The 24,447-nt window shown below is 39.3% G+C and overlaps 3 protein-coding genes across 3 annotated transcripts in view; 2 read left to right on the top strand and 1 right to left on the bottom strand.

Annotated features, from left to right (window-relative positions):
- The window catches only part of zc3h7ba (zinc finger CCCH-type containing 7Ba), a 41,804-nt gene extending 38,016 nt beyond the window's left edge, over nucleotides 1-3,788 (top strand). Inside the window, exons 21-23 of the mRNA XM_067426722.1 lie at nucleotides 1,052-1,179; nucleotides 1,255-1,427; nucleotides 3,096-3,788. Of these exons, the coding sequence (XP_067282823.1) occupies nucleotides 1,052-1,179; nucleotides 1,255-1,427; nucleotides 3,096-3,276 (482 nt within the window). The 3' untranslated portion in view covers nucleotides 3,277-3,788. The remainder of the gene's footprint in view (nucleotides 1-1,051; nucleotides 1,180-1,254; nucleotides 1,428-3,095) is intronic.
- A 2,209-nt stretch (nucleotides 3,789-5,997) lies between these two features.
- LOC137091372 (nuclear factor 7, brain-like) lies at nucleotides 5,998-15,677 on the top strand. Its single transcript, XM_067455710.1, has 6 exons — nucleotides 5,998-6,532; nucleotides 6,651-6,746; nucleotides 10,910-11,140; nucleotides 11,221-11,243; nucleotides 11,323-11,441; nucleotides 13,413-15,677. The coding sequence occupies exons 1-6, from the start codon at nucleotides 6,143-6,145 to the stop codon at nucleotides 13,922-13,924; spliced, it is 1,371 nt and encodes a 456-aa protein (XP_067311811.1). The 5' UTR covers nucleotides 5,998-6,142; the 3' UTR covers nucleotides 13,925-15,677.
- Nucleotides 15,678-16,735: 1,058 nt separating this feature from the next.
- LOC137048495 (uncharacterized) overlaps nucleotides 16,736-24,447 on the bottom strand; it is a 34,764-nt gene continuing 27,052 nt past the window's right edge. Inside the window, exons 9-15 of the mRNA XM_067426709.1 lie at nucleotides 22,396-22,509; nucleotides 22,127-22,311; nucleotides 20,096-20,253; nucleotides 19,658-19,903; nucleotides 18,013-18,175; nucleotides 17,003-17,105; nucleotides 16,736-16,906 (exon numbers count right to left, since the gene is read on the bottom strand). Coding sequence (XP_067282810.1) covers nucleotides 16,803-16,906; nucleotides 17,003-17,105; nucleotides 18,013-18,175; nucleotides 19,658-19,903; nucleotides 20,096-20,253; nucleotides 22,127-22,311; nucleotides 22,396-22,509 — 1,073 coding nt within the window. The 3' untranslated portion in view covers nucleotides 16,736-16,802. The remainder of the gene's footprint in view (nucleotides 16,907-17,002; nucleotides 17,106-18,012; nucleotides 18,176-19,657; nucleotides 19,904-20,095; nucleotides 20,254-22,126; nucleotides 22,312-22,395; nucleotides 22,510-24,447) is intronic.

Raw genomic sequence — 24,447 nt, 5'->3', positions numbered from 1 at the left:
CTCTATGGTCGACCGATAGTCGAATCATCTGTGTGTGTGTGTAAACCATAGACCGGAAGAAAATAAACGGTATAAACGGGTTGGGAAGGGCAGGACACTAGTCAGCAGGAGGCTAAGACTATTTTTCTTTTACTTTACACACCGCACACAGCCACCACTTTTAATAAAGTGATCAAAACTAGGCTACACTACACATTCGTAAATGAACCGTTCTCTCATCACATTTAAAAGCTGCGATCGAAACACAGAACATCACACAAATATATAAAAGAACATTTTTATAAATAAACCTAAAGAAATACCTGCCTAGAGAGGAAAAGAACACTTTGAGTGCGTTTATATGCTCGTTCTTAAGCCGATTGTGCCTAAAGGGGGTCACACACCGGACTGAAGCTCAGCGCCGTGTCTCCGGATCTCACAGCAGGCAGACGTGAACATTATATACACGCGAGCTCAATTTTGAATCGACTTCTGACAGAAGAGCTGCACGATGAGTGTATTTTGTAGCACAGGGTGAAATCAGTACATGCACGATTTGAGGGAAATATACATTTAATCGCCGCGGACAGGCGTCGAATGCCGCCGTCGGTGTATAATGTGTTCGAATTTTAAAGGCGCGGCGCGTCCGGTGTGAAGCTCAGTGCCCTTAAAGGGGCGATCTCTCAGCGCCGCGACACGTCTTTATAACACTAATATTGAGCACCCCCATATTGCCTAAAATAGTATGATCCTCGTTTCATAACACCCGCGAAGATTCGAACATGAGATCAGTGGCCGAATCCGGTCCTGCATATCGATGCATCGAATCTTCGACTATTAGGGGTCACCCCTAAATATTTCATAATATTACAGCTTTTCCGTATTTCTAATAACATGAAGGCAGCCTTGGTGAGTAAAAGAGACTTCTTTAAAAACATTTTAAAATCTTACCGTTCTGAAACTTTTGACCGGTAGTGTGCTTTGTGCTCGTGTGTGCATTTGGTTTCAGCTAACGTCACACACTCTTAATGAATGATTGGTTTAATTGAGTTCACAATTCTCTCCGCTGCAGTCACGGACATCCAGCAGGTGTTTGACGTCTGGCTGTCCAATCAGAACAGAGCGTCTGAGGCCACGTCACCGCCTCAGCCAATAGAGGAGAAGCAGATCACTATGCCGACGGACTTTGCTGAACCAATGGTAGGTGGTTTATTCTTGCGGTTTCCATGTTTACTGTCCTCAAGTGTGCCAACGGAGCTGTGTTTGTTGGTTTAGCCGGACAGCTTCTACTGCCCTCTGTGTGGGAAGCACAGCAACAGTGAGCGGCAGTGGCTGCAGCACATCTCCTCAGAGAAGCACAAGCAGAGAGTGTTTAGCGGAGAGGGAGAGGACGAGAGTCTGGACTGGTCCTATCGCTTCCCTGGACACGCTTTCTCCATCTGTCCCAGGTACACCTTCATCAGCCTTCATCAAGAACATGATCAATGAGGAACTCTTCAGACTGCTCAAAATAATGGTCAATCCATTAATCCAACCCATCCACCTGTCCAATCCAACCCAATCCATCCATCCACCCCAACCCATCCACCTGTCCAGTCCAACCGATCCATCCATCCACCCCAATCCAACCACCCATCCAATCCATCCCATCCATCCATCCATCCATCCATCCACCCCAATCGAACCCATCCGTCCATCCACCCCAATCCAACCCATCAATCCATCCCATCCATCCGTCCACCCCAATCTAACCCATCCACCCCAATCCAATCCATCCATCCACTCCAATACAACCCATCTATCCATCACTCCATCCCATCCATCCACCCCAATCCAACCCATCCATCCACCCCAATCCAAACCATCCATCAATTTATCCACCCATCCAGCCCAACCCAACTCAACCCAACCCATCAATCCATCCCATCCATTCACCCCAATCCAACCCATCCACCCATCCATCCATCTACCCCAATCCAACCCATCCACCCACTCCAATCCATCCATCCAACCACCTATCCAATCTCATCCATCCAATTCAACCCATCCATCCATCCATCCACCCCAATCTAACCCATTCATCCATCCACCCCAATCCAACCCATCCATCCATCCACCCCAATCCAACCCATCCATCCATCCACCCCAATCCAACCCATCCATCCATCAATCCATCCCATCCATCCATCAATCCAACCCATCCATCCATCAATCCATCCCATCCATCCATCCACCCCAATCTAACCCATCCACTCCAATACAACCCATCTATCCATCACTCCATCCCATCCATCCACCCCAATCCAAACCATCCATCAATTTATCCACCCATCCAGCCCAACTCAACTCAACCCAACCCATCAATCCATCCACCCATCCAATCCATCCCATCCATTCACCCCAATCCAACCCATCCACCCATCCATCCATCTACCCCAATCCAACCCATCCATCCATCCACTCCAATCCATCCATCCAACCACCTTTCCAATCTCATCCATCCAATTCAACCCATCCATCCGTCCATCCATCCACCCCAATCTAACCCATCCATCCATCCACCCCAATCTAACCCATCCATCCATCCACCCCAATTCAACCCATCCATCCGTCCCCCCAATCATTTAACTTGGTGGCCAACTTAGAAACTCCTCTCGGCCATCTCTTTGAATGGGAAAACATAACATTTTCCAAAAAAATTCACCAAGCTTATTATTAAATTTCTTATTTAAAATCACCAATGAAATCTGATAACAATCTCATACATTTTATTTCTAAATGCTCGAATATGACCAAAATGTTTTATATTTTAGCCTGGACAAATATAGCCTGTTTCTATAGCAACCACAGCAGTGACACAATGACTTTACTAAGCAACGATTGGCTCTTTCTTTTTTTGAACGCGGAGCTTATTCTCCATACTAAGCATTGCACTTTATCCCATTCATAAATCATTTCAGTGCACCGTCTTACTATATATATATATGTGTCTTTTAGTTACAAACTAATGACAGACGAGGAGACCTTGTTTACTTGTCACGTGTCGTTTGATCAGTGAAGGTTGTTTCTAAAAGCTGTTATTAATGTCATCATTGGCTGTGATGTTTGATTGACAGGTTGGATGATGGTTGTGCTGATGGTGTGAGTTGTGACTTCGCTCACAGTGAGGAGGAGCTTCAGGAGTGGTGCAAACGGAGGGATTTTCTGCGCAGGACGCTGGACAAAGCCAGAGCCGACATGCTGATCTCTCCAAATGACAATGAATTTGGGATCTTCAACTTTCTGCTACAGAACTAAACAAACAAGCTCACATTTGTATTGTGTCTGAGAGTATAATCAGGTCCTGACGAGTGTTCAAAACATCTGAATGACGTTTACCTCCGTTTCTTACGTCTGAACGAATCTTTTACTTCATGTTGCTAAAATTGAGAATTTTTTTTTTTTTTTTGAGAGAGAAACGGGTGGATGCGGTTCAGTTCATTAGTTTGACCTGGTCTGGAGTGAATCTGGAGCTTCTGAATGTTTTTCGTTAGTGTTCAACCTGTTCATACACTGAAAGGTTCATCTGTTAGACAGCGATCAGGACATTTTTTTGTCTTTCAGCTGTTGATCTGCATGCAGGATTTGTTCAGGTCTTTAATAAGACGAGCACAGAAGGGTTATTTTTGTAAGTTTGTTTTATTCTTACTATAATTAACTGTTTATTCAAGACATTGAATGATATTGATCACAGTATTATGTAATAAACATTATTTTATGAAATATTTGTTTTACCATCTGTTTTAATTTGAATAAAGGACTTGCATTTCTTGTGTTGTTCTGAACACAATATGTCTTGTTCATAATTGATGTGAATCAGAGTAAATAGGTCTTGTCATAAGACCCATTTGGGACTTGGGATTTCTTGTCGTAAATCTTGTCATATGCGTTTCATTATTATAGTTTGTATTTTTCATGTTTAGTCACTTATATCTATAATCTTGTGATTTTATAGTTTTTTAGTGATTATGGTTTATTTACATTTTTATAAACGTTTTGTTGTGACCCTAGACCACAAAACCAGTCATAAGTTGCGTGGGTATTTTTGTGGCAATAGCCAAACAAGTATGGGTCAAAATTAGCGACTTTTCTTTTATGCCAAATATCATTAGGACATTAAGTTAAAATCCTGTTCCATGAAGATATTTAGTAGATTTTCTACTGTAAATGCCTAAAAAAATGTATTATTAGTGGTAATGTGCATTGCTAAGGAGTAAGGACTTCATTTGTACAACTTTGAAGGAGTTTTTCTCAATATAGACTTTTATTTTTGCACCCTCAGAATCCAGATTTTCAAAGTCGTATCTTGGCCAAATATTGTCCTATCCTAACAAACCATACATCAATGAAAAGTGTGTATTTTATTTTATTCAAATCAATTTTTTTATTTATTTTTTTAACCTTGTCTGGTCAATTACTGGTTTTGTGATCCAGGGTCACATTTATGTGCATAAAAGGGCATATATCCACACACACACAGGTCTGTGCAGTGTTTAATTTGACAGATGTGACACATTTGGTGTTTTCAGCCGAGTTTCTAATTACTTGTTAGAATTAATTCAGTGCTGGTCTTCAGCAGTAATGTGAGTGATTTTACTCTGAATGACAAGTTTTCAAAACATTCTTGCTTCTGATATTTAAAAAAAGAAGTAGGCTATAGGCTACCATTCTATTATTCAATGTAAAATTTAAATTTGATTAATCTAATACATTTATCAAGCTATTTACTTAGTAAATTAATCAATGTTATCATAACTGTATAGACTATTATTTCTGTGGAGATTATATAGATTAGGCAACGTCCTATCTTATCAAGATAGCAAATGGATAATTGACGTCTACTAAATATATATGGTTTGCGTTTATTTATAGTATTTATTCTTTGTCATGAATAAAAGAAATGCTTCGAGTTTGAAAAAAGTTTGAATTTTAACCGTTAGCAGCGCGTGCACTGCACTCATCTGATTTTGTAACGGTCACTCAACGGAATCCTCAGACAAGGTACGCTTATCAATCCTGAGTTTGTTCATCGTTTTTGTCTAGATATGTTACGTTTAATCTCACTTTAGATGTGTAGGTTTGTGTGTTTGAAAGCGTTATACGCAGTTACCCTGTTCGTTGATTTGCGCATGAGCAGTCTCCCGTGAGGTGGCCTGAGGTAAAACCTGACATAAAATGTACAGTTTTAATTTGGCCACTGACCACGACACAACAATCACGTATTCTCTAAACTTCAATTTAAGTAGTAAATATTCATCTAAAATGAATATTTAGACTGCTGTTTGCCTTTGATGACGCTTATTTTCTGTGGTAATTTGTAGTGTTTTTATATCTTTCTAAACACCGAATTATCTATAAATATTCAGCCTCACTCAAGGAAATTGTAGTAGTTGTGTAAAATTCGAATATATGAAACTCGAATTGTAATATTTTTCAAGCTCATTAGTTTAAAACCCAAACGTTGTTGCTCTTCTAGTAGCCTCACTTACATGATTGACTTTGTTGTATTCCTCTCATTGGATAAAAGTGTCTATTAAATTACCAAATGTGTAAAATGTATAGATTTTTGGTCTTATACCTTCAACGTGACACTCAATGTGAAGGAATCATTTTGATTACGATTTCTTCAGCTTCATTTACAAAAAAAAAAAAAAAAACAGCTATAAATGAAACACACAAATAAAGTGTATTGGGTCTTTTTTATTTAGTTGCTGATTCAAGGTTTTCTAGAAAAGAAAAGAAAAGAAAAAACATTTTTGAACGCATTTTGTTCACATTAACCTAAACAAATCATGCTATTGCAATCTGACTTGCTGCAAAACAACCACAGATTATCATAAACTCCACCCTCTAACCAAAACTTACCAGGAAGAGTCTCACTCTTTCTGTTTTCCTGTCACACTGACTCCCATGTTTGACAAAAAAAAGAGAGAGAGAGAGAGAGAGAGAGAGAGAGAGAGAGAGAGAGAGAGAGAGAGATAAGTGGGAAAAGAAGAACAATGCTTCAAAGGATTTTGTTACGTTTGTTTCTGAGCAGACGTCAGATATCTGTGTGATTATTCATTTTTGAAACCATCATTCAGAAAGTGAAAGTAAAGCTGAGACTGGAGCTCAAGCTGTGAAAATGGATTCGCCGGCTGAATATGATTATACCTGTCCTGTGTGTCGTGAAATCTTCAACGCTCCTGTAATTTTATCATGTAGTCACAGTTTCTGTAAAGAGTGTCTTCAACAGTTCTGGAGAATCAAAACAACTCAGGAGTGTCCTGTCTGCAGGAAAAGATCTAAATCTGATCCTACATGTAACCTCGCTTTAAAGAACTTGTGCGAGTCGTTCCTGAAGGAGAAAAATGAGAGCCAATCAGTATCTGAGGAGCACTGCAGTTTACACGGAGAGAAACTCAAACTTTTCTGTCTGGAGGACAAAGAGCCGGCGTGTTTAGTGTGTTATACTTCACAGAAACACGTCTGTCACACATTCAGACCCATCGGTGAAGTGGCTTCATCATATAAGGTAAGACCGATTCCTATCTGAGGATAAACACTTTCATAGAAGTTGAATATTATAAACATAATAAATAACATTACATGAACATATTAAAGAAATCTTACGTTTTCACTCTACATTCTAGGAGGAGCTCACAACAGCACTGAAGCCCTTACAAGAGAAACTGAAACACAAAGAAGACATTAAAGAAAAGTTTGAGAAAACAGTTCAACACATCAAGGTAAGGATTGATTCTTTTGACATTCACAAAGTGGATGTGAAAAGCTGAATTGGTTTTTCAGACAATTCATTCGTATTAAGTGTATAAAATAAGCGTTCACATAAAACAAAGCATCCAATTTCTGGCCGCTTCGGCTGTGGGCTGTGGCTAAAACTCACCTTTCACACTACGCACTTTTAGCAAATCATTTTTAGGCAAATGTGAATAATATTCATGTGCTGATGACTATATGCATCTACCTGAGACTTGAGCAAAAAGATGCCACATTTGACAATTGTAAGATATTTAATGTAATTTAAAGGGAATCATGGCATAGATTTGTGTTGTTGTTATTATTTGAATATGTTTCTTAAGATTCACTTTAGGGCTGTCCCCGACTAAGGATTTACACATTCGAATCAGAATTTTCGAATCTCTCAATGGTCGACCGATAGTCGAATCATCTGTGTGTGTGTAAACCATAGACCGGAAAAAAATAAACGGTATAAACGGGTTGGGAAGGGCACTAGTCAGCAGGAGGCTAAGACTATTTTTCTTTTACTTTACACACGGCACACAGCCACCACTTTTAATAAAGTCATCAAAACTATAAACTACACATTCGTAAATGAACCGTTCTCTCATAACATTTAAAAGCCGCGATCGAAACACAGAACATCACACAAATATATAAAAGAACATTTTTATAAATAAACCTAAAAAAATACCTGCCTAGAGAGGAAAAGAACACTTTGAGTGCGTTTATATGCGCGTTCTTAAGCCGATTGTGCCTAAAGGGGGTCACACACCGGACTGAAGCTCAGCGCCGTGTCTCCGGATCTCACAGCAGGCAGACGTGAACATTATACGCTCAAGCTCCATATTGAATCGACTTCTGACAGAAGAGCTGCACGATGAGTGTATCTTGTAGCACAGGGTGAAATCAGTACATGCACGATTTGAGGGAAATATACATTTAATCGCCGCGGACAGGCGTCGAATGCCGCCGTCGGTGTATATGTGTTCGAATTTTAAAGGCGCGGCGCGTCCGGTGTGAAGCTCAGTGCCCTTAAAGGGGCGATCTCTCAGCGCTGCGACACGTCTTTATAACAATAATATTGAGCACCCCCATATTGCCTAAAATGGTATGATCCTCGTTTCATAACACCCGCGAAGATTCGAACATGAGATCAGTGGTCGAATCCGGTCCTGCATATTGATGCATCGAATCTTCGACTATTAGGGGTCACCCCTAAATAATTCACTTATAATGTTAATAAAAAATCTTGCACTGAAAAAACGATCAGCATAACTGGTCAAAACGGCAGTGTATGGTCAAAACGGCCCTAACCCGTCGAGGCATGGACTCCACAAGACACCTGAGGAGTCGCCACTAGCTTAGCTTAGCATAATCAATGGAATCCTATGTTGCCAGCTAGCATGTCCAGAGTAAAAGTGATCCCAAAAAAAAAAACAATGTTAGAATTGAGATCTGGGGAATTTAGAGGCCAAGTCAACGCCTCAAACTCGTTGTGCTCTTCAAACCATTCCTGAAGCATTTGTGCTTTGTGTCAGGAGCATTATCCTGCTGGAAGAGCCACAGCCACCAGAATACCGTTTCCATGAAAGGCTGAACATGGTCTCAGCGATGCTTAGGTAGGTGGAGCGTGTCAAAGTAATATCCACATGGATGGAGGACCCAAGGTTTCCCAGCAGAACATTGCCCAAAGCATCACACTGCCTCCGCCCGCTCGCCTTCTTCCCATAGTGCATCCTGGGGCCATGTGTTCCCCAGGTAAGCCACACACACACACACCCGGCCATCCACGTGATGTAAAAGAAAACGTGATTCCTCAGACCAGGCCACCTTCTTCCATTGCTCTGTGGTCCCGTTCTGATGCTCACGTGACACTATTGGTGCTTTTGGCGGGGTCAGCATGGGCAGCCTGATCTGTGTATTCTGACACTTTTTGATCAGAACCAGCATCAACTTCTTGAGCAATTCTAGCTCCAGTAGCTCTTCTGTTCAATCGGACCACACAGGCCAGCCTTCTCTCCCCACGCGCATCAATGAGCCTTGGCCACTCATGACCTTGTGGCTGGTTCACCACTGTTCCTTCTTTGGACCAGTTTTGAATGATAGGCCTACTGACCACTGCAGACCGGGTACACAGCACAAGATCTGCAGTTTTGGAGATGCTTTGACCCACAACGCTCACACCCAGTGTTGGCAAATGTCAGCTGTTAAGCGACTAAACATATGGTGATTGGGCCCATGATGCGATAATGTATAAACTATTTACATATGAATCAGCATATGAATCTCATCAATGAAGACATGCTTAATGCTGAAGTTTTATGAGTAAAAAATATAATCTATGTCCCCCAGCATGCACCATAGCATGGATAATTCATACTGCTGTATTAATAGAATTTTTTATGTCACCATTGTTGAGGTCTGTATGATGAAGGGTTTCAATGTCAATCACATGGCAGTTGCTTCAGTGCATTTAGGGGTGTGGTCCTGGTCAAGACAATCTCCTGAACTCTAAACTGAATGTCAGAATGGGAAAGAAAGGTGATTTAAGCAATTTTGAGCGTGGCATGGTTGTTGGTGCCAGACGGGCCAGTCTGAGTATTTCACAATCTGCTCAGTTACTGAGATTTCCATTTGCCTGGTCTGATGAGTCTCGATTTCTGTTGAGACATTCAGATGGTAGAGTCAGAATTTGGCGTAAACAGAATGAGAGCATGGATCCATCATGCCTTGTTACTGGTGGTGGTGTGTAATGCTGTGGGGGATGTTTTCTTGGCACACTTTAGGCCCCTTAGTGCCAATTGGCCAATACTAAAATGGCCGCCACAGTCACCAGATCTTAGCCCAATAGAGCATCTTTGGGATGTGGTAGAACGGGAGCTTCGTGCCCTGGATGTGCATCCCACAAATCTCCATCAACTGCAAGATGCTATCCCATCAATATGGGCCAACATTTCTAAAGAATACTTCCAGCACCTTGTTGAATCAATGCCACGTAGAATTAAGGCAGTTCTGAGGGTGAAAGGGGGTCAAACAGTATAAGTATGGTGTTCCTAATAATCCTTTAGGTGAGTGTATTTACTAAAAGTCAAGTATGGGATCAGATTCCAATGCAAAGTTACCCAGAATCACAAATTTAAAATTAAAAGTTTAAAATTATATCTCAGCTCAAAACTGAATCATAAATTTCAAATTATCAAAAAAAAAAAAAAAAAGCATAAAAAAATGCATTTCCTTGCGGATACAGTGATAAAGAGCACTGTATCCGCAATCCACTGTATACTAGTAGCTGAAGTCAACAGCGGCTGGCTGAACTGAGCAGCATGAGTCTCTTTGTGATGTCAACTTCCCTCTTCGATTGATTGGCTACGGGATGAGCTGTCAATCTAGAACTAGTGGACCAATGGTGATGCTAAGGCCCGCCCCTGATTTACATGAAACTTGAACTGCAATATTTGGAAATGCAAGCGCAGAATGTGTAAACAAGAGCAAAGCAAAAAAGAGCACAGGCATTCAAAAAATGAAAATAAGTGCAGAAAACATGATTTTGTGTGCAATTCAGATCATTTTGAATTCATGATTCAGTTTTGAGCTAGATCATTTTAAACTTGTTTAAATGTTTGACTCTCACTTATTATTTGTGTTTCTATGAACACGTTTGTGATTCTGGGTAACTTTGCACAAATTTTTTAGTTTTGTGCGTTATATTTTCATGTGTTTTTTAAATTTTGATTCATGCTTATTATTTTTTTAGGCTTGATTGCAATACAAAGGCGGGAATCTGATCCCATAGTCAAGGGTCAATAGCCCAACTAAAGCAAACACTGATCTCCATAATGGTGACTTCAAATGAAACATTTTCAATAAAACATTAACATTTAAATCTGCTAATTGTCAATAAGAACTGCTGTAGATGTCTGACAGAAAAAGTCAAAATGGTTAGTAATAAATGAAGCTGGTAATGCTGTTTGTGGAGTTTTTAAAAAGCCATTTAAAGCTTGTTTTGTGAAGAGAGATTGGTGAGAATGTGTATTTGCACTCTACAGAGACAGAACTACTAGTACTTCAGAAAGTTTGTTGTAGTTAAATAGATAAACATTTACCACTCATCTTTGACATGACTGAAGTGAATGTGATGTGATTTCAGTCTCAAGCTGAGCACACGGAGCGTCAGATTAAACAGCAATTTGAGAAGCTTCATCAATTTCTCAGAGACGAAGAAGAAGCTACGATCACTGCACTGAGGGAGGAAGAGGAGCAGAAGAAGCAGATGATGAAGGAGAAGCTGGAGGAGATAAACAAACACATCTCAGCTCTTTCACACACAATCAAAGACATGGAGGAGATGATGAAAGCCAATGACGTCTGCTTTCTGAAGGTCTGATTTCACTTGATTGATTGATTGATTGATTGATTGATTGAGTGAGTTCTTAATGATAAATTATGTTTCTTCTGCAGAGGTTTCCAGTATCGATGGAAAGGTGAGTGATCTGCTGGTATCTCTGGTCTCTGGTTCTGATCCAAAGCCACTGCAGTTCTGACTCCTGAATGTTCTTCCAGAGTCCAGATCTCACAGCCGGATCCACAGATGGCTTCTGGAGCTTTGATTCATGTGCCACGGTACTTGGGCAACCTGCCGTTCAGAGTCTGGAACAAGATGCAGGACATCGTCCAAAACAGTGAGTCTGGAGAAGATCTGAGATATTCTACACCCTATGGAAATGACGCAATAGGAAATATTTACAGATTTTAGCATTATAGATTTGCTACTACAGCAAAATGAAGAACATTATATTTACAGGTGCTTGTCATATAATTAGAATATCATCAAAAATTGATTTATTTCACTAATTCCATTCAAAAAGTCAAACTTGTATATTATATTCATTCATTACACACAACACAGACTGATATATTTCAAGTGTTTATTTCTTTTAATTTTGATGATTATAACTGAAAACTAAGGAAAATCCCAAATTCAGTATCTCAGAAAATTAGAATATTGTGAAAAGGTTCAATATTGAAGACACCTGGAGCCACACTCTAATCAGCTAATTAACTCAACCACAGCAAAGGCCTTTAAATTGTCTCTCAGTCTAGTTCTGTAGGCTACCCAATCATGGGGAAGACTGCTGACTCAACGGTTGTCCAAAAGATGACCATTGACACCTTGCACAAGGAGGGCAAGACACAAAAGGTCATTGCAAAAGAGTCTAGCTGTTCACAGAGCTCTGTGTCCAAGCACATTAATAGAGAGGCGAAGGGAAGGAATAGATAGAAAAAAGTGTGCAAGCAATAGGGATAACCGCACCCTGGAGAGGATTGTGAAACAAAACCCATTCAAAAATGTGGGGGAGATTCACAAAAAGTGGACTGCAGCTGGAGTCAGTGCTTCAAGAACCACTCCGCACAGACGTATGCAAGACATAGGTTTCAGCTGTCGCATTCCTTGTGTCAAGCCACTCTTGAACAACAGACAGCGTCAGAAGCAACTCGGCTGGGCTAAAGATAAAAAGGTTTGGACTGCAGCAGAGTGGTCCAAATTTATGTTCTCTGATTAAAGTAAATTTAGCATTTCCTTTGGAACTCGGGATCCCAGAGTCTGGAGGAAGAGAGGAGAGGCACACAATCCTCGTTGCTTGAGGTCCAGTGTAAAGTTTCCACAGTCAGGGATGGTTTGGGGTACTATGTCCTCTGCTGATGTTGGGCCACTGTGTTTTCTGAGGTCCAAGGTCAACGCAGCCGTATACCAGGAAGTTTTGGAGCACTTCATGCTTCCTGCTGCTGATCAACTTTATAGAGATGCAGATTTCATTTTCCAACAGGACTTGGCACCTGCACACAGTGCCAAAGCAACCAGTACCTGGTTTAGGACCATGGCATATCTGTTCTTAATTGGCCACCAAACTCACCTGACCTTAACGCTATAGAAAATCTATGGGGTATTGTGAAGAGGAAGATGGGATATGCCAGAGCCAACAATGCAGAAGAGCTAAAGGCCACTATCAGAGCAACCTGCGCTCTCATAACACCTGAGCAGTGGCACAGACTGATCGAGTCCATGCCACGTCGCATTGCTGCAGTAATTCAGGCAAACGGAGCCCCAAGTATTGAGTGCTGTACATGCTCATACTTTTCTTATTCATACTTTTAAGTTGGCCAAGTTTTCTAAAAATCCTTTCTTTGCATTGGTCTTAAGTAATATTATAATTTTCTGAGATACTGAATTTGGGATTTTCCTTAATTGTCAGTCATCATCTAAATTAAAAGAAATAAACATTTGAAATATATCAATCTGTATGTAATGAATAAATATAATTTACACGTTTTTAATAAATGAAATTAAAATAAATGGTTAATTAAATGGAAATAAATCAACTTGTTGATGATATTCAAATAATATGACCAGCACCTGTACAGTTACATTGATATAGCAGATATCTACAGTTCAATTGTTTTGCCAGTATCAGTTTCTATTGACATGGGATGTAAATTTGAAAGTTCTCAAGCACATAAGTGATCAGAGGAAAATGTCTGATGTGTTTGATCAATAGGACGAGTGTCATAATTCCTAATAATCTGTGATTGGTTCACTCTTGATCATTATATGAAGATCAGAATAAAAGCAGCTGTTGATTGTGTCTCATCAGCTCCTGTGATTCTGGATCCAAACACTGCAAATGCACAACTCATCCTGTCTGATGATCTGACCAGTGTGAGATACAGCTTGACCAGTCAACCACTTCCTGATAATCCAGAGAGATTTGATGAGTATTCGTGTGTTCTGGGTTCAGAGGGTTTTAACTCAGGAACACACTGCTGGGATGTGGAGGTTAATGAGAGTTTGTACTGGAGTCTTGGAGTAACTACAGCATCAAACAAAAGGAAGGGATCTGTTTTCTTTAACAATGATGTCTGGTGGGTGCAGTACGGACTGGATGAGCGATTTGGTTTTCCTGTTAAACAGAAGCTTGAGCGTGTGAGAGTTGATCTGGACTATGACGGAGGAACGGTGTCATTCTCTGATCCTGTAACTAACACACATCTACATACATTCACAACCACCTTCACTGACACACTGTTTCCATTCTTCTGGTGTCATGATTTGAAAATTTTACCAGTTGAATTTCTTCTAATAGAAGAGTTCTCTTGGAGGTCATAGGCTCAAGCACAGACCATTAACAACTTGTATTCTCACATATTCCTCAAACATCAAAGCGGGAGAGCTGACGCCTTTCCCACAGAAGAAACACCAGATACGATCTGATTTTTGAACATATCGCACTTGAGTCATTTTGAAGCAAGGAATTGGTCGAGCTGGTTCCATTAAAAAATCAAATGAAATTAAACTTTAGTTGTGGGTTGAGGACACAAGATACAGAGTTAGAGGCAACACTAGAAGCCACTTGAGCAGTTACTGAACCAAATAACCAGGTCAAAATTAATTTAATCATGTCTGACTAAAAAACAAAACAAAGAAAAAACAATGAGACGGTTCTACTATATTCTGAGAATTACAGAGGACTTGATGTCTGTTGTGACTAGTGTTAAAAAGTATTGGTACACAAAGTAAGCAGCGTTTTCACCTCAGGAACTTTCCCCAGGAACTAGGGACTTTGGGATGGTGCTCGGTGTATTTCGACCACAGGTCTAAACTAAGTTCCGGGTAAAGATTTCCCCCCTCAAAACGGCCCTGCTCGCGAGGTAGTACTTTTTCAAAGTTCAGGAACTTTCGGGGGTGGGACATGGGTGCTGAACATGCTGATTGGTTGAGTTCACGAACCATTTTGATTGGTTGACTGGACGCAGCCTTTTATTTCAACCACTATTTCTAAAAGTCCGTTGCGGACACAGTGTGTGCAGTAAGATTTGTTTGCTATTCGGAGGTCATAAAAAAATACGACTGATGAGCCGATGACGAGGTTAAGGCTTTATTAAGCTTATATGCGGAACACGAAATCCAGTGGGAACTAGGAAGTCTTACGCAGTCCTAAATCACCGGACTAATCTTCATGGTACTTTAGGCAGCAGGTCTGGGGGGAAAAGAGTTCCTGGGAAAAAAAGTTTCTGGAACAAATTGTTCTGGGTTATATCAGTGGAAATGAGGCTTATTTCTGTAAGGAAATTTTTAAAAATGTGTCAGTACTGGGTCAATTCGGTGTCCATTGATAGGCGGCTGTTTTAAATGTGCATTGTTTTTGAAGCATTGAGCATTGTAGCTAATCAAGGAAATGTCTGCTGAGCATGTGAATACAATGGCCAATTAGAATCCAAGTTAGTCAGGATCTGCTCAACACTGTTCAAAAAGCCAGCATTTATGTTCTACAATCTCATAAATCATTTAATTATAAAGTACAGTATAACACACAATGTAAGAGATCCATTGTGCAGTGTAAGCAGCTTCATTGATTATAACGTTTCGCAAGAATGCAGAACGCTGTTAGCTCGCGCTCAAAGCTTAAGTGATTAACCGCTTCAGTAATTAAAATGGGAATGCTGTTTGCTCACTTTTTACCCAATCGTAATTTGAATAAAAGTTGTATTTTTCATGCTGCTAAGTACACACTGTACTGTGATAACAATACTGAATTGTGGTATTGAATCCTGCAATAAGTGACAGTGAGAACCATAGCAATGGACAGGAAAAAAAAGTGATACTCATTGTCAAAATAGATCTAAACATTAAGTCATTGGACTTAATGTATAGACTGGAGTGTACATGCAGATTAATAGACTTGCCACTTTGTTTTATTTAATGTTTCTCTTTTTTTAACTTACTTTTCACTTGACTTTTTTAATGCATTGTTTGCTTATTTTAGAAATATTTGAAGGCTATATGCTGTTTTAATGTATTATTTAACTATTTAAAAATAAAAAATATAATAAATGTTATACAAATTATAAGTTCGAGTAGGTTTTGCTGTGCAACATTGGTACCAAGAATCTTGAAATGTTACTGGTGTTGGTAAATACTACTGAAATTTTGGTACATAAAACATTTATAAACCAACAGATCTTTTGTGTGCTATTTTTTGAATGATTGAAAAATCTTTGCAGACAAAGGACTTGAGAATTACATTCGTAACATTATTTTTCCAATTGTGATTATATTTCTTCATTAGACTTGTTTTTGTTTTGATTGACATTTGATTTCAACAAATAAAGACGAGAGTGTGCCTGAAATGAGCAGATGAGTGAGTTCTACACTAGTGGCTCTAACAAATTACTAGACCATTTTTAAGAATACTGTGTGAAGTAGTGTGAACATTAGGTTAGCTAGTTTTAAGGGTTCTGGTAACAATATAGGCCTAGCTCCTTACAGAAATAACTTCCACTTTTTACTGTCACAGTTTGGTTTGGGTTTTTATTTCATGTTCATGTTTCATGATTTATTGTTAAGTTTAGACTGCCATGTTTCCTGGTTTGTCCTGTGATATCCTTGCCCTCATGTCATCCTGCCATGTGCTCTTTTGTCTTGTGTTGTATGTTCTTATTGGTCCATGGTCTTGTTCATTGTTTGATTGTTCACAGGTATCCCTTGTCTAGTCATCAGTAGTCTGTGTATTTAAGCCAGGGGTGGTGAATGTTGATCCTAGAGGGCCAATCTCTTGCAGAGTTTAGGGTTAAAAGAAAATATATCCCTTTTCTTTGAACTTTGAGTGTCGTACCTTTGCAGATGATGTTTATACTCAAACAGAAACATCACACACTAAGTTTAAAAAGTGAAATAATAACCAACCACTCCTTTAACTGAAACAGAACCACAAGCAGGAATTAGTTTTTTAATGTTTTACATGATTTGAATAAGCATGAATCTGATTGCCTTCATTATTGTAGCACATCTTAAGCAAAATAAGAACAATATAGTGATATTTAATACATTCATTTTAACTGATAAAATGCTAATTGACTTATGCAGTACAACATAACTGCCATAAAGAAACATTTAGAAACCCACAACCAGTGTGGCACCAGTGCCACCCTCTTAAAATGGCATTATATAATATGCATGTTGGATGTTGCCAATTTTCTTTAATATTCTAAAAGAGGATCAAGATACTCATCAGAGGAACAAGCAACACTATCAGAGAAGCACACAGACATGAAGCCTTAGATACCTTCACTTGGTCTGCCATCCACTTATCTGTGAAGAGGAAATATAGTGCAATTTAGTAAAATGTAATCTGTTTATGACAGAAATATTACCTTATTAATAATTAAAATGAATTGAAATGTTCACCTGTTTCACCTTCAGACAACATCAGAGGACCCATGGATATGGAAGCACTGTCACGGAAGTCCAGAGACCTGCGCTCTCTCCACTGTGGTCCAGAGGTACAATTCTACACGAGGAAAAGACAAAAATCACCAGTCTAAATCACTCTCGGATATCAAAGAAACTAAGATGAAACACAAGGAGAGAACACATTTTCCAGAAGAGGGCAGCAAAAACAGGTACTGTAGCATGCCTGACATGAAAGGGTTAGTTCACCTAAAAATGACATTTCTTTCATTAATGACTCTCCCCAATGTCGTTCCACACCCATAAGATCTCCGTTCACCTTCAGACACAGTTTAAGATATTTTAGATTTAGTCCGAGGGCTTTCTGTCCTTTGAATGTAAGTGAATGCCCACTTGCTGTCCATGTCCAGAAGGTAATGAAAACATCATCACAGTTGTCCATATGTGACATCAGTGGGTTAGTTAGACTCTTTTGAAGCGTCGACAATACATTTTGGTCCAAAAATAACAAAAAATACAACTTTTTTCAGCATTGTCTTCTCTTCCGTGTTCCTCAAATAAAGAATCAAACGGTTATGATTCAAGATTCGAATCGCGTGTCAAACTGGCAAACTGCTGAAATCACGTGACATTGGCGATATGAATCACGAATCAATCTGCTGATTCACCACCGTTCTAATCTTTATTTGAGGTTTGAAAACAAACGCGGAAGAGAACACGATCCAGAAGGGTGTGGAACGACATTGGGGTGAGTCATTAATGAAAGAAATTTCATTTTTGGGTGAACTAACCCTTTAATCCTTAACACTATGGACCTAAAGGATGATATTTCCCTGACAATATTTAGATTAGTGTTTGATCACCTATCAGTGGAAGAACCTTTACACTTACATCATGATAGAAAGATAATAGATAACACTAATACGGCTTATATATTTGATAGCTTGCATTGCTATTCTAAACTTAAGTTGATCAAAAATCTATATATAGAGATTTTGTAAACTCACCGTTGAGCATTGATTGCTTGACAGAAGGCAAAGGTGAACAGTACAGTGCAGGTAAAGCTCAGTGGAGTTTGAAGTGAAGTTAGACAACCTGAAGGAGAAACGGCTGGCTGTCGATACACCGTTCTGCAGCAGCTCCACTGTATCTACATTTGGATTAGGACACCTGGGAATATAAATAATAATAATCATCAGTTCATTTTTTTCATGAAAGATTTTTTATATCAGTAGTTATATCATATGAATCATTACACATTTGCATTCCATGTACAAAAAAATAAATAAACATGGATGTGATTTAGCACTGGTTCCCTTGAGATTTTTATATGGGCTTTTATACACACCCATTCCAAAACCACATATTTCGAAGCATTTACATTTTTTACATTTATGCATTTGGCAGACGCTTTTATCCAAAGCGACTTACATTGCATTGCATTTTTTACATTATTGTCAGTTCATGCTTTCCCTGGGAATCGAACCCATGACCTTGGCGTTGCTAGCGCCACGCTCTACTGACAGGAAAGCACGAAATAACACGAAGCAGTTATTTTTATTTTTGAGATCATACATTTCTAATAGTAACTAAATAATTTACTATTTATTTCCAAATATTGGGACACCCCTCCAAATAACTGAATTCAGGTGTTCAATCAGTTCATGGCCATCAATCACTAGGCCTGCAGACGCTTCTACACACATTAGTGAGAGAATGGGTTGCTCTCAGGAGCTCAGTGAACTCAAGCGTGGGGCCGTGATAGGCTGACACCTGTGCAATAAGGCCATTCCTGACATTTCCTCACTACTAAATATTCCACGCTCAACTGTTATTGGGATTATAACAAAGTGGAAGTGATTGGGAACAACAGCAACTCAGCCACTAAGTGTTAAGCCATGTAAAATCACAGAGCGGGGTCAGCGCATGCTGAGGGTCACAGTGTGCAGAAGTCACCAATTTATGCAGAGTCAATAGCTCCAGACCTCCAAACTTCTGTGGCCTTCAGATGAGCTCAAGAACAGTGGGTTGAGAGCTTCATGGAATGGGATTCCATGGTGGTGTTTTTGGTGTTAATGTTGTTGGTGTTAATGTTGTTGGTGTTAATGTTGTTGGTGTTGATGTTGTTAGTGTTAATGTTGTTGGTGTTAATGTTGTTGGTGTTGATGTTGTTAGTGTTAATGTTGTTAGTGTTAATGTTGTTGGTGGTGTTGTTGCCGTTAATGTTGTTGGTGTTGATGTTGTTGGTGTTAATGTTGTTGGTGTTAATGTTGTTGGTGTTAATGTTGTTGGTGGTGTTGTTGCCGTTAATGTTGTTGGTGTTGATGTTGTTAGTGTTAATGTTGTTAGTGTTAATGTTGTTGGTGGTGTTGTTGCCGTTAATGTTGTTGGTGTTGATGTTGTTAGTGTTAATGTTGTTGGTGTTAATGTTGTTGGTGTTAATGTTGTTGGTGTTAATGTTGTTAGTGTTAATGTTGTTGGTGTTAATGTTGTTAGTGTTAATGTTGTTGGTGTTAATGTTGTTGGTGTTAATGTTGTTGGTGTTAATGTTGTTGGTGTTAATGTTGTTAGTGTTAATGTTGTTGGTGATGGAAAAATGATTCAATGACATAAAATTGATCTTTTTGGAATAGAAAAGAAGCATTTATTTACTCTTGAACAATGAGATCCCAGCGGAGATTGTAATTGGGATCATTCACAGGCGTAGCCCAACACGTGTCCATCACCAGGGCAAACTGTCGGCTGTCAACCCCCTCGACACGAACTTCCACATGCATGTCCTGGTCGAGCTCTACATCCACACTACCATTGAAGGGCTGCATAAACTCATCATCCTGGAAGGGAATCATCCGAACCCGATAGCTGCCTTCACCTGATGGAAGGCTCTTGTGCACAATGCTTTGAAAATGATGGATAGATCGGTGTTAGAATTACCCTGTTTTATAGGTACAGAGTTTTCTGACACTTTTACAGTATATTTACTTTTAAAGGATTGGTTCACATAAAAAATGAGAATTCATTAATTGAAAATGTTGTCATCTGCATATCAAAATGTACTGTATATGAACTGAAATGTGTATTGCTTCACACCTCTCCAGTGGGTTGATTTCCTCATTCATGGAAAGTGTTTGCGTTTGAGGATAAGCACAGCTGAAAGAAAGCGTCAGAATTTTCTCTTTGCCAATGAGGTGCTCTGACATCGATGTCCCCAGAATAAAGTTATCATAGATGAAGTGTGTGCCATTGGCCTGTAGACAAAAAAACATATATATATATATCATGTAGATTTGTGCAAATTATGCTCGCCGCAGAGCCAAAGTCGTCGAATACTTGGAGGATGGTTGATCTGCCAACTGGCTCTGCAATAAGTTTCTCGATTTGTGTGCCATTACGCAGCGATTCTTGCAACAGAATTGTGGTGCAAGTTATGAGGATGGTATACCTTGATATTCAGGAAATAAACCGGAAACAAGGGACAGAAGTCGGCAGCTCTACTTTTGAGCAAAATGAGAAAGAAGCAGCGTTTTTTTTTTTTTTCTTCAAAATATTAGATTTTCATATTTTATGCTTTTTTTTTGCAGAATCTGTTAGTTGAAATCACGAACAAGCCTCTCCATTTTTGAGATAGCAGTTTTGGTATATTTAAAAGCGTAAATTTTGAGTTTGAAATCGCCTTGTTTTGTCTGTGTGTATTTTAATACTGGCTTTTGTTATTGCCCCGCCCTCCAAGGGACGCGTGGATAATTATTCATGCAGCGCTCTGGCCGGCTCTAGAGATGATCTGAGAGGCGACGAAAGCGGCATAATACGACTGAATAATACCCTAATCTACAACTGAGTGAAGATGAAGAAGAGGAAGTATGATCCGGACTGATGTCCGAAGAGTTGGAGCATAACATATCAGAGGCTATATCGATGGTAACATTTGATGGGGATAAAGACAGAGAAATGGGGAAAATCCGTAACTTTGACTGTATTTACACAAGGGGAAAAGATAACTCTGCATGGAAGACAGTCCTGTAGCCAGAAGCTTTCTCAAGACATTATGTACAACCATACTCTTTCAAAAAAAAAATATATATTACTGGAGTAAAATTTTTTAAACTCTTCCTCCACTACTTTTTTTCTTTTCCCTCCCTTTTCAGGTTTTTGCTACTCTGAGTTGTATACAAATCTTTGTATTTAGGGCACTTTTTTTGTTTCTTCGCCTCTTCATGACAGATCGCTTCCTGTACTCCTCAGTTGTAAGTCGCTTTGGATAAAAGCATCGCCTGAATGCATAAATGTAAATATAAATTTGACATCTAGAAGCAAACAGAGGCACAGTTCATCCACAAAGAAGACCCCCGGGAAACAGAAAGTGTGCCCAAACGACTTATTTCATTGGAGATCTACAAGAATACTTTTCTGTTTCTTATGTGGTGAGTTTACATAAACACCAAAGTTTGTCGTTTTGTGTTCATTCTAAGAACACTTACATGTTCTCTCATGTTTAGACCTTCCCGTAATTAACTGTCGTTTTAATTGTAATTGTTAGCATTGTACCACTTGCCAAAAATCCCCATTACTATAATGGGCTTTTAGACGGTAATGTTAGCATCTGCTATTCTTTATTGTTAATAGTATGCGGTACGATTTTTCCCATTGCGTCTGTCATTGCTATGCAACCATGCAGCTTTACGGGGCTTACCTAAATGAGATGTAAATGAGCCCTATTGTCACTCCCAGCAGGTGAGTACTGCACAATCTTTAGAGGCTGTTTCTCTCATTTAAACTTTTTTAAATGCCTACATTTTAATGGCCACAATTTGAAGAATACACTTTCAGAATCTGTGAATAACTCAATGCCCAAGAACCGACTTGTGTCCCTACTCTCCCCGATTGGTCACATATGTTTACCATTCAAATGCTTATTCATATCATTAGACAGGGCTTGAAGATTTCTGTGAAAGTGGCTAACATCATCAGAAGAGTAAAACACAGATATTAGGGAACTAGTCTCAAGAGAGGTCTTTTAGGGCATTTTGGAAGTTTCAGATTGATTCTTCAAGTGAGAGTTTGACTCCTCAGATGGGAAGATCCAGCTTGAATCTTAAATAGAGTGTACATAGTAAATCTTACCACAAGATTTGTACCACAGATGTGTTCATCGTTATCAAAACGGAATTCCACTCTGCCATTCTGGACAGTTCCTTTGCAGCTGGGATCATTGAGGTGTAAAGCATCAGCTGAAAAACCAGCCTCAAAGAGCTGACAGCGAGACACAGACATGGAGCCAGAGCTGCTTTCACAAGTTTCTGAGAAATCTGAAAGACAATGTCCAAAAAATTGTCAGAATTATAAAAATAAAAATGTATGCCAAGAAAAAAAATATGTTAAAAAATACCAACCAAAAGAGTCAGCATTGGATGTGTTCTCGTTACATAAACAGCCATAAACACCATTTTTCATCCCACAGTGTTCATTCTCAGAGCAGTTCAGTTCAGAACAAAGATCTCTCACACCTAAGAGAAGCACGGATGCATGAAATACAACACAAAAAGACACTATGTTAGGAGAACCGTTCCAACATCATTGTTCTGGGTCCCCCAATGTAATATATGTTTTCTTCATGTGAATTATAGGGAACCTTTCTTCATTTCATCATGTTCCAGACTCTCTAGCCACCTTACTATTACAATTGCATTGAGGAGCAAATCTTACTTTTTATTAGGAATTGACTGCAGTAGTACTGAAAAAACCTCATCCATTGTGTCACCATTTCTAGGTGTTACCCTCTGAGCCCCAGCACACTGGGTCCAGACAGGTTTCACCTGAGCTAGTTTTCAGTTTCCATGTAAGACACACATGAACAAGCCCCAGATGAAATTGCAGTTGTTCTGAATTTGCTAAAACACTTACGTAATTCCATTCTCTAAACCAAATTCTCAATTGCCAATATGTCGAATAAATAACTTTTTCTCATATCTTAAACAAGTTCATGCAGTTAGACACTGTTTGAAAATCTCATGCATTTTTTGTGAAACTCTTAACACATTTACAAGCATTGTGTGACATTTGTGTTGCAAAACACTAAACACAAGAGGCAAAAGTTAAACACAACTAAACACTGCTGTCATCATTTACACACGACTCTAAATTGTTCACACTGATTTCTAATGATACAGGCCAGTTGAGTGCACCGGTGATACCAACAATAAATGTACACAATCCCAGAGGGGGAAGAGGAAGAGTGTGTGTGTAAGAGAAGGTGGATGAAGAGGAAGAGAATGTTGTCAAGACTGGATCTGGCACAACAGAGGGTTCTTCCCTTCGACAGGTATTATACTTTAAATGATCATTTATTTCTGTGATGCAAAGCTGAAATTTCAGTATCATTCCTCCAGTCTTCAGTGTCACATGATCCTTCAGAAATCATTCTAATATGATGATTCATTATCAAAGTCGGAAACAGTTCTGCTGCTTAAAGAGTTACTTCAGCGATTAGCATGTGGCTTTGTATCAGTAGAAACCCTGGAGTATATTCAAATGATTGTGCTTTCCCCTCCTCATATCCCCCTGAGACAAGAGATTTATGCATTTTATTTCTGGAAAAATTCCTCCACTTTATCCAGTTTAAATTGACGATATTTGCATCATTGGAGGAATGTTTGCCCAAAGGCTAAAGACTACAGCCAGCAGAGGGAGCCATTTCCGCATGTTTTGAACCCACACATGAGGGATGGAGATTCGCAGCTACAGGCACTCATTTAAACGGAGCTATGGTGAGCAATGTAAGCCTTTTAACTTCTCAAATTAATTTCCATGAAAGTTAAGCTTGCAAAGGTATGAACTGAAACGTGCCAGACTGAACTCGCGTTGTGAATGTATGCCGCGAGTGTAGTCGCGATTACCTCAGCTCTCATCACTCCTGCAGTTAGTGCTCAGTGCTGTGATACTCGCGCGGTGACTCACTCATTATATTGAACAGACACGTTCAGTTTTTAATTGTAGTGTCTTCTCTAACTCAGTCGCTGTAATCCAGTAGCGGTGGCTTTGGGAATGGCCTCACAGGGCAGCGAAGCATTCTGGGAATTGTAGTCTTTCATCCCCATGAGACAAAAATACATTTTTCTCCATCTAGATGTCTTTTCTCCATCTAGAAGGCACCGAATTCAAAAATAATTTCACATTTCTACTTCATTGATGACCCAGTTTAAATACAGATTCATCTTCCCAACGCTGAAGTACCCCTTGAATATTTTTTCATAACCTCTGATACTTTTTTATAATACTTTGATGAATAAAAAGTAAAAAAAGAAAAAGAAAAAAAAGAAGCAAATGTTTTAAAAATAGAAATCTTTTGTAACAACAATATACAATACTGGTCAGTAGGGGTGCAACGGATCACGATCCACGGTTCGGAACGCACGTGACCCGCGGATTTATTGCGTTTTTTGTTT

This window comes from Pseudorasbora parva, chromosome 2 (genome assembly GCF_024679245.1).
Source record: "Pseudorasbora parva isolate DD20220531a chromosome 2, ASM2467924v1, whole genome shotgun sequence".
Lineage (NCBI taxonomy): Eukaryota > Metazoa > Chordata > Actinopteri > Cypriniformes > Gobionidae > Pseudorasbora > Pseudorasbora parva.
This window is presented reverse-complemented; position numbering and strand designations above follow the sequence as displayed.